The following is a 15,270-nucleotide window of genomic DNA, read 5'->3' as shown; positions in this document are numbered from 1 at the left end:
GGCTGGCTGGCAAGCACGCAGGTTCAGATTTCATCCTCTCGTGGTTGTATGTATTAGCTCTTATGGGTTCTTGGATTGATAGGGATGTAGTTAAAACTGAGGAAAAATGGATGCAGCTGCTGTTGTCTGTCCTAATACTTTCCTAAATGCTTTTGGGGGGGGGATGGGTGTGTGTGTGTGTGCGCTTTAAATGTGTTACAGTCTTAATGGAAATTTAACTTGTTAAAGTATTTGTTGCTTCACTGGGGAAAAATGCCTTTACTGTGTGTGGTGGTTTCAGTTTGTGAGTCAATGTCATCATTTTACAAGGTTGCTGGAGAAAGTCCTTTTGCTGAGGAAGCTCTGGCAATGTGAACCTTGCTGTTATTTTTTTTTTTTTCTTTTCTCCTGAAATTAATTACTTGTTACTTTGCTTTTGGTTTCCAGGATCTTGGTTGGTGCTCCCAAGGCAGAATCTAAATACAGCACCTCTGTTCAGTCCCCAGGAGCAGTGTTTAAATGTCGAGTCCATACCAATCCTGACAGAAGATGCACAGAACTGGATATGGGTCGAGGTAGGTAGTTACGATGCCTGGGGGGGAGAAGGGGGCGAACCAAAAAAAAAAAACCCATACCCCAAATGGCTAGCAATCCTCCTGACAGCTTCAAAGAGGCCCCAAGACACTGAGAGGGATTCGTCAGCCTCTCCTGACGGATTTTGAGCACTGGTAGCAAAGGTGTCATATTCTCTTCAGCATTATGAAATAGCATCCCGCCTGGTGCTGGTGTCCTCCCAGTGGCCCTGCTTGTTCTCTCCAGCGAGTACCCAGGCAAAGGTGGGGTTTTGCCTGCTTACCCTAAGCCGCTGTCTTTTCTCCACCTGCTTCAGCGTGACTTTGCAGCATGTCGGTGGGTATGTGAGTGGTTGGGAGTGCTGCTGCCTACTCCAGGCCGTGCTGAAATAAGGGTGCATGGGATGACCCCAGGCGGTGCGGTGGTGGGCCCGTGATGTGCGGTGTTATTAGCAACGTGGCGATCTGTGGGTTCCCTTGTAGCGCAGCAAATCATTCCTTGGGTTTGCTTCTTGTGCTAAAGGAAATAAGTTTCTCAGTGAGAGCCATGCTATTGCACGTGATCAGGATCAGCTTTGGTTTCTCTGACGTGCTGTCTGAGTCGGGGGAAGGTGGAGTCCTAAAGTAAGGCTCTGGTCTCAAACCTCGTGCTGGATTCTGATGGAGAAAACTGAAGCCTTTTAATATTTTGGTTTTCTTGGTGACACGCGTGTTATTGCTTTCTCTGCCTATAAAAAAGGCATGTTATCATAGAATAGTTAGTATTGTTAGTATTGTTCCTCTTTTCATGACTGAGTCAAGTAGAATTTATTTTTATGAAGCTTACATGTGTTAAAACAGTGTTTTGGCTAAGTTTGATTTGTCCTGCTACTGTAATGTAAACTGTCTCTTGTGGATTTGTGAATACTGCCTGACAGGACTAAAGATTTAGGCCTCAATTTTTTTTAAGTGCCCCAGATCTCATTTTCAAGAGTAATTTTTGCTTTGATTGCATTCTGTAGGCAATCTCATGTCTCTCCCATTGACTTCAGTTGGATGGTTTATGCAAGTAGAGCTGTGGACATGCTGTAATAGCTGCTGGCTGTTTGGGACAGGGTCTGTCCTCTACTATGTATTTGTGTGATGCCTAGCAAGAGTGAGAGCATCGCCCTGATTAATGCATACGAGAACTAATAAATCAGGATGAAAGGGAAAAGAAAAGCACTGTCAGGCAGATGTTTGATGGGCAATCTCTTTTCTTGTAGGGATTCTTTGGTGGGCATTTAAAACTCATTGCCTTGCTTTGCTGCCTTCCCCTCTTTCTGTAGGCAATTCTCGGGGCACGCTCTGCGGAAAGACCTGCAAAGAAGACAGAGATGACGAATGGATGGGCGTGAGCCTGGCTAGACAGCCGAAGGCTGGTGGAAGTGTGCTGGTAAGTCCGCTTTTTTTCTTTGATCTCATTAAAACCATTGCTGCTGTCTGACTCTAATGCTAAACACGTCAGGATTAATGGGTTCGGCAGTGACTGACGGAGTCCAGCTTTACGGGCAGCAAATTCTGCCGTAGTCCCTTCCTTCAAGCGGAAGGAAAAGTGAGCCCCAGCCAGAAAGCTTTATTTATAGAGGGAGGACTTCAAAGCCGTCACACCTGACTTGTGTCACCCAAGGGCTTCCTCCTAAATCTGAGGGATTAAATCTTTGAACAGGATAAATAGAACTTTGTCTGGGAGGTACCTGCTAGTTTGTTCTTTTTGTCATTTGCCTGTGTTTATGTAGGGAATATGTATGCATCCATTTTCCCTGAGCATATGTATTGTGTGTCAGAACTTACCATGAAAAATGTAAGAAAGATGAGTCTTTGTGGCAATATTTTTTCTTTATGTATATTAATTTTCCATTAACAAGGCAGAAGAGTTGAGAGTAGAGACGACTTAGTTGTGTGTGGGTGGCCTTGTTGTCTTTGATATGGTTATGGTGCAAACAGACAGGTCAAGGAGAGCAGATGTGATCCTTAGGATGTGGAATTTATCTTTGCAAAACAACATTTCCTGTGTTGGGAAAAAAATAATCGTCAAGAGACCTGGGCAAAAACCTTTCTAAAACACATGGGTATATTACGATCGATAGCTGTCTGTGTTTACATCCGTGGTTGGGTTCTGACTGTCTACTGGAGTGAGTCTGTCTGCAGGAATGATAACTGAAATAAAAAAAATTGCAACAAAATGTTGTGCATAGTATATGTGGCAGGCAAATTTCAAGCTTGTATCAGAGTAACCCTGACAACAATCTACTTCTGAACACCGCTGTTTGGGAGTTGGAAACTTGCAGTATGACCCCATCTTTCCAATGAGATAGGGGATTGCCCTGGTACATGGCACCAAACTGTTACAAAGCTGCTAGTGAGAAAGATCTCATACAATGATTCCTGTGCCAACTGCCTGTGTAAGGCAAGTGGACAAAGCTGCTTCACTCAAAGACGTTTTTCTTAATATGCACTTAGAGACCAAATGCTTACGACCCAAGTCCTTGCACACCAACTTCCCCGTGGTGGGGGCAGGTGGTTTTTATGTCTTTCTGCAATAGTACTGTGGTATTTTATCTGATTGTCTCTTTTGGTGTACAGCTTGCCAGTGCTACAGGGGCTGGCTGATGCTTTACTTTTCTTGGATGTTTTAAATGTGTTCAGCACTAGAGGAGGAGGGGAAGAAGAGGGGCATAAGTAAAATACACTGTAAACATGTGCAGCAGAGCACGAAATTGAGGCATTCATGCTAGTGTAAGCAATTCATGTTTTCAAGGGATATCCTGATCTGTATGTGTGCTCAGAGTCCTGCATGACAACTGAGGAGTAAATTTCACTGATCGGGATAACACTATCTCGAGACACAGCGTCCTCTCCATTTTCTAGTCATCAGTCTGAACTAGACAAATTCTTGTCCCATTTTCAGAAGCTAGCGCATGCACTTTTTTTAGGCAATGCTGAGAAATTTTTGTAAAAACGGTATCTTAAGAATAATGGTTTCGTGTATTTTGGTTCAAAGGGGAACGGGTTGTAGCTGATGCTTAGGTGTCATCTCCCTAGACAGAAGTAGCAAAGGAATGGAAAGCCGGTGGGGAAAAATGCTGGGCAACTACCAAAGCTGGGGCTGGCTGCTCACTGGCTGAGGGGAGGCTACAAGGGCGAGAGACATGGGCAGTCTGTGAGGGCTTAGACTGGGGCTGAGGGGATAGAAATTTCAGACATAACGCAGGTTAAAAGCAAAATGTAGCTGAAGTAAAATGCACAGCTGGTGGTGGGCTTATTCTGGTGCAGCTTAAGCTGGTAAAATGTCTCCACAAGTTATGCTGATTTAAGGAAGTCCTAAACCAGCCCTCTGATGAGATTATACTGCCCTCACCAAGTAGATCACGTCCGGATGCTCGAGGATGTTTAAATGTCTAATTCTCATTGATTTCAGTGAGATATTTATCACCAAAGCACTTTTAAACTACTAATTAAACATCTGTGGACATCTGTGCGTAGGCAGAGCCTGGAATGAAGGCATATGGATTCCTTCGTGGATGGAAAATACCTGGCTGTTTCAGGGCATTGTTACTCTCTGTTTTGAGATAGATACCTTTTTAATGAAAAAGATTCGTGACTTTCCCATAAGCAGATGGTATTTAATTCATGTGCTCTTCTAGTTTTAAAGATCAGGATATCTTTAAAATGCAGTTGTCTTTAAAGCGCCTGTGAGAAACCGGTGTTCTGACAAGACGTGTCTGAATGTGTGTTCGGAGCCTCATGTGCCGATTTTAGCTTTTTAACAAAATTGCTAGCTTAACTCCTGTGAGCGAGGCCCAATAGTTATGAGTATGTGCAGTCTATATTGTCAGGATTTACAGCTCTATTTACTACATCTCTTCCAGGGATTCCTTTAAGTCAGAGTGGTATCTTTGTGGTCAATAGCCCTGGATGGATTTTCTTTTTTTTGCATGAATAATGGTAGTCACTTTTTAAACCCGTGTGAACTATTCATGCTCTTGACGTCCTGTGTTAGAGGAATTAGTCCCACAGTTTAACTGTGGATTGTACAAAGGAGTTGTTGCTTTTGCTTTGAAACTGCTTAGTGCCTTAAATTTCTGTCTTATCAGCCTTTCCCAATTGCCCGATAAGAGTACCAGCTTCAGTGGAAAGGGGTGGTGGGGAAGGTGAGGAGTGTGCAGGGGGCTTTAGCTGATGTTTGGTAAAGTGGATTGTGTTTGAGCCCATATTGTGCCAGGATGTTACTGAACCAGGGTTTTGTATTTGTGTGATGGACTACATAGAAAAGCATCAAACAATGAGGATTTAAACAAATGAAGAAGTAAGATTAGCTAAAAAAGCTCTGAGTTTGCAGTTCAGTGGCTTCCTGTCCTCAGGTATGTGATGCTATCAGTCAATATTTGCATTAATCTAAGTGCTGCAATAATACAGCTGAGATTGCCAGCTCCTTCCAAACTGAAACGGCAAAAGTCCTCCTTTTACTTTTGTTGGGAGAGGAACCGGGGACAGTGTATTATGATTTGGAGATAAGCCACATCCTTCAGTCTTGCTCTTCCTAAATATCTGCCACATCTGTTGTTACTCTGTTTTTTATCAAGTGTTGCTATTTTTCATTTTAAGTATTTGACTTACTGGCACATTTAATGATTGTGTGTGTGTGTCTGTAAAAAAAAACCCAACAACCTTACTGGTACTGGCACATTTAATGATTGTGTGTGTGTGTGTCTGTAAAAAAAAAAAAACCAACAACCCATCACTGCAGCAAAGCCAAAGTCCTCCTAGGGAAGAGCAAACCAGAAGTGGTCTGACAGTGGCACACTCAAAAAGTCCCTTGTTTGGACTCTGACTTTAGGAGTCAGCAGAGGGCTCTATAAGGACCATGCATTCAGGTGGGGCGCTCGGCCTCTGAAGTGAAGCCTGTGTCTCTTGTGTTGCTTTTCCTATGGTGCAAAACCTGTGGTTGGCGTTCAATACGCAAAAGAGCAAAGCGGCTGCAGTTCTGAAATGGCCTATTCATTATATTGCGGTAATGCAGCGTCTGCCATCAATAGAGACCTTCGTGTGCTTTGCCCAGAAGTGTTTTATTTTGCTTCAAGGGTTTGCATCCTTTCTCCCCTGTTCCATGGTAGAGCTGGAGCCTGTGCCCCGGCAGCAGCTGCTGAGCACCGAAGCGTGCTGATGGCTTCCTCGTTGCACAAGGGCCCACCCATGGCTTGCATCTAAAAACGGGTGTATAAGCTGTCAGTTGTTTGCAATCACCTTAGGAAAAAAAAAACCACAGAAAACCCCTCTCCACAGCATCAAATTCAGGTGACTCATCTCTGTTCCCAAGACCTCTTCAGACGTGTGCCATCAAAGAAGGAAGGCTGTAGCCGCCTTTCATAGCACATCACCTTGCCTCAGCAATGTTGAATAATGCAGGGACCGCGTACTGTAACCCAACTAAACATTTTTGGGAAGGCAGGAGAACCAAAAGCAGCTGTGGACGAGCTTTGCCGTGGCAGGGAGACAAATGTGCTGGTTGCCTCGCTGCAAAAAAATGAGTTTTGGGGAGGAAGAGGAGCTGCTGAACTCCTGTCCATTGGGAAAATGTCAAATTCTGCAGCTGTGGCGTGGGGGAGTCTGGGAAAGCCCCTGCTGAGATAACCGAGGTGGAGCTCATCTCTTGGAGCTACGGTTACGAGCTGTCCACAGACTCAGGCAGTCAGTAGTAAACTGTAGTGTGCCTGACTACACAGCATGCTGAAGGTACAGAAAAGTGGTCATTAAAAACAAACAAACAAAAAACCCCCAAACCCTAACAGATTAGGTAAGCGTGCCCAGAATTGCTAAACTGAGCCCATAGCCTCCATTTGATTTTAAACATACTTCTTATGCAGCAGCTCCTTTTTTTCTTCTTATATTGTTCTATCTTTCTTGGCCTCTGCACCTCACTCCTGAGCAAAGTCTCCTGTTTGTGATGAAATGCTGCTGCTCTCCCCGACTCTGTCGTTTGTGCTCCTCTGGGAGAGATTAGTAGGTTAATTTATGTGAGTCCCTTGCAGTTTCCAAGATATAAAATGTCAAGGAATTTACTATATCACAATCCTTTATTTATCTTTCCATAATTTTAAAAAATACTCTTGGTCTGTTTCCGTTTGAGTTTATATCCGGAGTTGGGGTTGACTTGACTGTTGCTTTAATGGTATGTGTCTTTATGGTACTGTCTTTAAAAGGGCTGTGCATGTGTATATTTGTGCTTGCAGCTCAGATCCATCAGGAGAGAAACTATTTTCTGGTTACTCTGAAACGAGCATTTCACGTGCTGTTTTTTTGTTGCTGTTGAATTTTGAATGAGTGGTGCATGGGGATTAAAATCATAAGTGAGCTTCCTTAAAGCACATAAGGGAGTCCCCAAAGCTTCTTTTTGCAGGACTCCTCACATGCATTTGGCTGTCGAGCAGAGTGCCATCAGAAGCATCCTTCGCGTCACGGGTGGCAACCTGTGCCACACAGTGCAGTGCAGAGCTTTCCATGGCCCCCGGAGTCCCTTGTTATCCCTCTGCGATAGCCATCTTCAGAACATACGTGCTTCTCCTTGAGTACTGGAAGTTAGGAAAGCAATAAATATCAAACTCCAAATGCAGCACTGCTAACAGCAGAGCAGGCTTTTGCACAATTGGTTTTGCTCTGTTTCAGTTAAAAAAAAATGGGTGTAGTATTACCCTTTTACGTCTTTCTGGGGTTAAGTATATGGGATGGGGCCTGTGTTGACTGCTGGATTGAATTTTGAGCTTCCCAGTGGTTGATACGCTTCCCAGGTCCTTTACTGGATAGGAGACACAACTGTGCCTGTCTTAGGGATATATTTTTTAATGAAGTTGAGGTGCTCCCATGGGCAGCTCTGAGGTGCTGAGGCAGAAAAGTGGGGTAGCACAAAGGGAAGAAGACAGAGGGTGTCTCGGCCGGGGAGGATAGTGTCACGTATGGGGATCGTGAAGGGGGCTGATGCAAAGTTTCCAGGAAAAGTATGTGGAGCAGATGATTTGTAGCATAGAGGCTGCTCTGTTCGCGTGGGACCAAGCCTTAAATGATATAAATTGACACATCTACCCTGACTTCAGTGACTTAGACCAGCTGGAGATACGGCCCGGCATGTGCTCAAGTTCAAAGCCCTTGCTGTTTCGTATTTCATTTCCTTTTATTCCAAGTAACTCCTGAGCATCAGGCAACTTGTGGTTTGTCTGGCAGCAATGTAGTGTTAATTTTTGGAGCAAATGGGTTCTGGGAAGGTGTGAACCGAGCTCCACATTGCTTGTATGTGTGCCTGTGTGTGGCAGTTGTTCTGAGTAAGTGTCCTGCTGAGACTGGTTTAGCTCTGGTTTTGCAGGGTGATCTTATTCTTCACTACGAAGGGAAAGGCACCTGCAGCTCATCTGCACCTTGACTGATGTGGCCACTCTTGTTGCCACAAAATCTCTGGCATTTTCACTTAAATTCATTACCAGTAAGCAAGGCCCAGCTCTTCTGTCACCATAAACAAAGCTGCCTTTCCCAGTGAGACAAGCCATTGACTCACACATGCATCCTCTAGTGGAATAACCTTCTAATATGGTCTTAGTAACCTTCTGAGTCGTAGCATCCATTCTGATCCTCTTATGTGTATTCTCAATGTCTTTATTCCTGTTTTTCCCCCTTTTCTGGCTTGGCTGGGTTCTGCTAGTGCATCTTTAGTTACAAAAGCATCACTGGCTGTGAGGATTCATACACAGAGAGACATCTTGAAATCTCCAGCATGGGCTCTGTCTTGCTCTGAGACCTGCTGTTTTCCTAGTCATGCACACGTGAAGGCTGAGATCTGAGCTGCCAGGTCAGGCAGTGTCATGAGCTGCAGAAGATAACAGTGAGAAGGTACTTTATCTAGAAAGAGTAAGTATGTAGAAACGATGTAAGGAGAGGACGAAGGGGTCATGGGGGGAAGGCGATGCTGAGAGGTCCTGTTCATGCGTGCTCTGCCTTGGTCGGGGGGCTCTTCTGTGACTCTGAGTTGATAATGCATGTGATATGATCTGTTTAGGCATGTGCGCACCGCTGGAAAAACATCTACTATGAGACAGAGTACATCCTGCCCCACGGCTTCTGCAACATCATTCCCCCCAACCTGCAGCCCAATGGGAGGAAGCTCTTGCCCTGCTACGAAGGTAAGGAGTGTGGGGGCCGGGAGCGGGGCTCACCTCCCTGGCTGCGCTCTCATTTTACAGCTGCTGTGTTTTCCCTTTATTTCCAAAACCATCCACAGTAACCCTCGCTACTGATATTTTTCTTTCTTTTTTTTTTTTTTTTTTTTTTTTTGGTAACATATGGCTGCCTTGTGGCACAGCTGGGGTGGTGGTTGGGTTTTGGATGAAGTTGGGAGAGTAGCACAATGGGTCCTGTGACTTACTGTGCATGGTTGCACTTTACTAGAGGAATAATAAGTTTCTGAGCTGTGTTTTTGAGACAGCAGCTCTCTCTTCCCGTATGTGAATAGTCAGTAGATATTGATCTGAGCTTGGCCTCTCATGCTTTGCTGTGGCACAGAGTAAAAATCCTGAATTACGTTGCAACTGGGAACCAATTTGCCCATCTTGTGGAAACACTTTCACTTTTATGTTGTGATTTATCAGAGGACTAGAGTGGGGGAAAGGGCTGCTTAGCACCTTGCTCAGTTTGGGGAACTTCTGCAGCAGTTTAATATAAACTGCTGCTGTGTTTTGGGTGCCGTAAGGTGTCTTGGTCCCTGTTTGGATCCTCTGAAGGTCTGGGTTTGGGGTGCACGGAGAGGGAGGGCTCCAGCTCTGACCAGCGGGTGGCTGTGCCTGTTGGTTCTGCTCCAAATCCCAAGTGTCAACGTTTTAATTTTCCAGCTCTCTGGTGCATGTGAGACTCTTGTATCATGTTTCCTTTCCTAAAGACTTCAGAAGACAGTGTCTCCTCAGCCAAGAGCAATTAACTAAATCAGAGGCATGAATGTGTCATTAGGAAGAAGATGGGGTATCTCCTAAGATTTCTTGGCCTTCAGAGAAACATTTTTGGGGAAGCACCTTCTTGGTTTCTCCTGTCTGTCCTGGGCATCCTCTTTCCCCTCTCACCTGTAAGAGCCTGAGGAAGCGTGGGAGTTCGGAGGCCAAGGCGCAGCAGGGTTTGGTGTGGGCAAGACCTCTGATTTTATTTATTTGCTTTTATTCATTTCCCCCCCTGTCCAAAGTTGGCAGCAGCCACCAGCAGGCTTGCTGCTGACATTAGTAAGTCAGAGAGGGATAAGGTGGTGGATGTCCCGCCGAGTTTCTTTGCTGCTGGTGAGCGGCCGTGTCCCAGCTCAGCGGCTCTGTGACAGAGCTGGGTCTGCTCCATGCCCACTCTTTTTCCTGAGGCAGCTCCTCACCTCCCTCTGGGCTTTGCTCGGGGAGCTGCCACTGCAAACCCACACACCTTCTGGAGACGGCACGCACTCGTGCATTGAGCATTTCCCAGCCCTGAAATTGGTCATTATTTGAAACGTGGGGGGTTTTGAGTCTCTGGACCCAGCCATGCCAGCTGCTGTGCAGCAGAATACAAGTAAACTAAGTAAGCCTTCCTGTTATGAGCACTGTCCTACTGTATTTGTCCTTTTTTTTATTTCCCCCCCCTCCCTCCTTGTTCCTGTCAGCAAAATCAGGATAAGGCCTCAGACTGAGGTAATGCACTGCAAATCATCTGATATTAACTTTATGGTCAACGCGCATGCACGGGGACGCTGCCGGGGCTCCCTCTGAGCCTGTGCCACTGCTCCTGCGCCGCCTTAAAGACAGCCCGCCTGAAGCTGTGGCGGGGAGGTGGTTTCTGGAAGAGACAAACCACTTGTGTTTTTTCTGTGCGTCATGTCTTTGGAGTAAGACTGCTGCTAATCTGACAGGATATTTGCCAGGAATTGCTAGAAAATAGAAATGTGTGGGCCTAGTACACGCAGAGCAGCCAGTGGAAAATTGGCAGGGCTGGTGCAGTATGATGTTGGCTTAATTTCACTCCATGGAGTGAAAATTGGAGGTTTGGGACTGATTTCCCCCCCCCCATCAGACATGAAATCACAAAGTATCACAAGGGATGGCTGCATTTGTTTACTCCTGGATCTTTTAGGTTTCAGTAAGACAAGCTCAAGGAGAGAGGTAGCTGTTGCACATCATGCAGAGGGATTCGTTGTTTGAGGTTTGCTGTGAAATAAGATTGCAGTCATCCTTGTAACATTTTTCCTTCACTTTCTGGAAGCAGAAGAAATTCTCCTCCACTGACACTGAGGAACAGCCCAAAGGGGAGAAGCGGCGAGTCTGATAGGGATAATAAACATGGTGTGTAATGCAGCTGAAGTGCCACTACACCGAGAGCCTCTTGGCTGTCACTGGGACACTGCCAAAGCCATGGCTGCGAGCCCTGCACTGGGGAGCGCGCCTTCGCCTGCCGAGGTCCCGGCCTTCTCCAGGACTTGCTGTGTGTGAATGGGTGCAGGCAGTTGCATCCTCATTTCCAGAAGCCGTGTTCGTTAGCACAGCTAAAGCGATAAGCCCCGTGAGAGGCTGGTGCGGCTCTATGGTCCACAACCAGAGCTGGCTCTCGCCTAATTGGCGAAGGTGCAGGCCAGTTGAGTGCACATCAGTCTCCGTCCATCTCCGTGTGTGTGTGCACCTCGAGACGGATTATTAGCTTGTATAACAAAAGTCTTGTGCCAGAAAGGGAGAGGAGTCTGACCTTGGGACAGACGTACTTAATGCATACGGTATGTTTTCTCTCCGCATAAAGCAGGCTTAATAATTAAAGACAAAGGAGGAAATGGAAATTTCCTGACTGGATGGTAGGGGTGCAACAACATAGTAGTCTCAATCCATCTTATTCTTGTCCGGCTTCCCTGAAAGGGCTGACAGAAGTCTGGAAGTGATTGAGAGCTAATGAGAACAGCAGCAAGCCTAATAGTTAAATGCAGTCTTTCTGAGTAGGAACTAATCTGGTTTATATGAGCTGGATGTCCTTTGTGGTATAGCTGGCGTATGAAGCCACGGTCTTCCAGGCAGTGCTTTCACTTGTTTATTTTTCCCATCATTTTAATGGCCTTCCAAAAAAAGGAAGCTGCCTCTTCATTCCTCGCCCAATGCATTCAGTTTGCAAAGAAGGGTGGCCACGTCTACTGTGAGAGGCAGCCCAGCTTATGGGGAGAGCTGGGATGGTTTCCTCTGCGGTAGGAGTTGGTGGTGGAGGTGGGGAAGACTGATGGACCCTTTGGTTAGTAAATAAGGGGAACAGCACATGCTCACGTGCCTCGCCTCCAAAGGGATAAGCAAGTTTTCCCACAGGGTCCAGACCACATTTGGTTTTCTGGGAGCCATCAAAACATCCCTGCTTTGTGGTGCAAACCCAATACCACAATGCTAGGTCAGAAAGATTACTACTGTTTCTTCCTAGTGTAGTGAAACACTGTCAGGAAGGAAGAGACTTCCAGTGCAAATGATAGTTTACTATGGCTGTCCACTTTGCTTCCATCTGTGAAGATGGTAGATACAGGATTTTATTGCACTGTGGAGCTTATGCTATGTTATAGCATTGAAGTTTGCTTAGAGACTTTTAGACAGGTTTGCTCAGAGAAAAAGTTGAGGAGCATTTGCCTTCAGAATCATCACGCATCACAGCTTATCCTGTTTGTTTGTATATTTTTTTATCCAATTACTTCTTCCTCAGCCTTACTTCTCTTAGAACCTGAGATCATCATGGCTACAAACCAGTACCATTCTTCCTCAGCCTTACTTCTCTTAGAACCCGAGATCATCATGGCTACAAACCACTACCATCTTCTTCTCTTTTTTGCTTTATGTATTCATTCATGGCACATCTTCAAAGTCGCAGAGGCAGCCACCTCTTCCAGACTCAGCCTCATCTTACTGCTTTGCTATCAGCTGTTGCTGCAGCAGTTACTTTACTGGCATGCAGTCTGTGTAATCGGGGGTGCACAGCACAGCAGTCTGCGGGCAGATGAGAAAGAACAGTAAAGAAGTGTAAAAACAAAGGATCTGTTCATGACAGCAGTTATTGCCTGGAGCTATGCGGAAACTAACAAATCCACTGTATGCAATATCTAAACCTCATGCAAATGTTGCTATTCAGGTGTGCAAAAGCTGTGAGCTGACACAGTAACTGCACGGTTTCCTGCTGGTTGATCGTTTCACTGCATTGATGGATGGATGGACGGATGGCAATGTCGTATGAGTGACAGGTGTCGCTGATGTGCACTGAAGTGGAGGGGAGGTAGAAGAAATCTTGGTTTTCATGCCTTTTGGGCTCATCCGCTGCTTGGGAGAGGCAGACGTGCTCTAGGGAGGAGGCAGAAATCTGTGCGGCTGGGATGTGACAATCCAGCATGTGGGGGGCTGCTCTGGGCTGTGACCATGGGTGGAAGGAGGCCTACTTGGCGTGTGGGAAGGGATGGGGGAAGCCACATGCAGGTGGGAGTTAGGTGGGCCGATGAGAAGGGGTGGTTTTGTGCTGAAAGGGTTATGCTGGAGACCAGGAGCTCAGTGTCCATCCGGGCTGGGCTGCTGGCTCCGTGGGGAGGACTGCCTCTGTCTGGATCCCCCCAGAACGTGGTGCTGACCGCTGCTCTGTGTCAGTGGAGCTTTAAATGCTCAAATAGCCTCAATATCTGGGGTGTTTGGGCCTTTGGGTGCTTCCGTTTCCTCTTCCAAAATGTCACTAAAGCTGTTTCCTCTCTCAGAGTTGTTAGGAAAAGAGGTTAATTGGTATCTGTGACGTGCTCAGACCCCATAATGAGAAGATGGAGTCTTGATACCTGTAGGGAGGAAGGACAGTCATTGCTTTGCATCGTTGCTGTATGTTATGCCACACTACTGTAATGAATCCATTTATTCTTCTTCTATAAGCTCTGTTTTTTTTCCTGAGAAGTATTGTCAGGTATTTATTCAAGTCAAAATGTTTTGATTTCTTTTCTTCAGTTCACAGACGCACTGGTTATATCCAAACTCTGAATTTAATTGAAATGCTGCAATCCCATCTATTCACTGTTACAATCACAACGTAACTAGTTATTTAAGTGAAATGTAGGGCCATTAGTTCGAGCAGACGGTATTGCCAATATAAGTGACTTAAAAAACACTGAACATCACAGAAAGCCGTGAACAGTGTCTGTGAAAGTATGAGCTTCAGTTGATATACCAAGTCAGTTTATTACACAACCATTTAAACCACCCAATCTTTCCCATTCCTTATGCATTGCAGTTAATAATAATTTGGTTCATTTAAAGAATAATTGATTTTTCACTGCCTGACAATGAAAACAATATATGTGTTTCTATTCCTTTTCTAATATGTATATTGCTGATGAAAATTAGCTCTGTTGTGTCCTCTGATGTTGGCGCTTTTGTTTCAAGTTACTCCCTGATCTGAATTTGGTGTCTCTTTTTTTTTTTTTTCTTTTAAAGTAGGCAAAATTATATTCTAATAAAACAATGCTGTGAATTCAACAAGTTTTTGACTTGATTGGAGAAATGGTTTAATTTTTGTGCATGTATTGTTTTATCAGAAGAAAATCCTCTGTTTATCCTAAGAAATGAAGTAATTTTGCATATTTGTTAAACACAGCTGCATGAAGCTACGGATCCATCTACCACCCTTGAATAGCTGCCACCATTCCTTCTGCCATCCTCCTACAGTTTTGCATGCCCTTGCTTTTAATTTGCAGCCGAATTCAGGGGATCACTCGCACCTGCAGGCGTCTGGAGTTATGCGGGGTGATGGTTTGGAGACGTTCAAGCCTCACCCAAGTCTACGGCAAAGCTCTGATGGCTGGGAAAGCCGCCATTGTGTGTGGCCGAATCGTGAAAAAAAAAACAAAACCAAAAGTGCTGGAAAGCCTGTTTATAAGAGAAGAAGTTTGAAAGTCCAAAATAAGAAACAAGTTTTATTTGCCTCCCATCCCGTGCTGAGGCATTCCCCACGGTTATGTTGTTATTCGCCTGACCCTAAACCTTTCACTGTGCAAGTTAAATATCCTATGGCAATTTTCCTCTTTTATTTTAAAGCAAATTGACCTGTGTGTTTTTTGAAGGAGACGCTTAAAGAAACCGTGAGCCAAACATAATACAATTTTATAGGGAAATACAACATTTTAAATCCATCAAATTGTCAACGGGGCATACTTGCAGTGGTTGGTTATGGGCCTGACACAGAGAGCCATCAAGGCTTCCTCTCAAAAATCCTCTTTTCTGAAGTCCCAGATGAGGGGCCCATTTGGCTTTTAAGAGGCCGTGCCCTGGCCTGGGTCATGAGTAAGATTTAGCAGGGACTGCAGCCTCTAGTGCCTAAAGGGACGGTGGGCGCTGTGGTCTCGTGGTAGGCTGGGGGCCTGGCTAGCAGGCCAGGTCGGCCATGGCTGTTCGGCCCTGGGGTGGCTTTTCAGGCAGGGCATGGTGCTGGCTTGCGCTCCCTGAGCATCAGCATGAGTCCCTCTAGCCCTCCATCAAAAAAAAAATATCCTGTAAAGTGAATGTGGTGGGTTGACCCTGTCTGGACACTAGGTGCCCACCAAAGTCGCTCTATCACTCCCCCTCCTCAGCTGGACAAGGGAGAGAAAATATAACAAAAGGCTCGTAGGTAGAAATAAGGACAGGGAGAGATCACTCACCTTACCATCATATGGGCAAAGCAGACTCAACTGGGG

General features: G+C 45.5%; 1 protein-coding gene across 1 annotated transcript in view; it reads left to right on the top strand.

Moving 5' to 3' along the window:
- Nucleotides 1-291: 291 nt before the first annotated feature.
- ITGA9 (integrin subunit alpha 9) overlaps nucleotides 292-15,270 on the top strand; it is a 224,514-nt gene continuing 209,535 nt past the window's right edge. Inside the window, exons 1-4 of the mRNA XM_009273508.1 lie at nucleotides 292-350; nucleotides 427-554; nucleotides 1,859-1,965; nucleotides 8,614-8,737. Coding sequence (XP_009271783.1) covers nucleotides 292-350; nucleotides 427-554; nucleotides 1,859-1,965; nucleotides 8,614-8,737 — 418 coding nt within the window. The remainder of the gene's footprint in view (nucleotides 351-426; nucleotides 555-1,858; nucleotides 1,966-8,613; nucleotides 8,738-15,270) is intronic.

This window comes from Aptenodytes forsteri, unplaced genomic scaffold (genome assembly GCF_000699145.1).
Source record: "Aptenodytes forsteri isolate BGI_AS27 unplaced genomic scaffold, ASM69914v1 Scaffold270, whole genome shotgun sequence".
Lineage (NCBI taxonomy): Eukaryota > Metazoa > Chordata > Aves > Sphenisciformes > Spheniscidae > Aptenodytes > Aptenodytes forsteri.
Note: the sequence above shows the minus strand (reverse complement) of the source record. Positions and strands in the feature narration are given on the sequence as shown.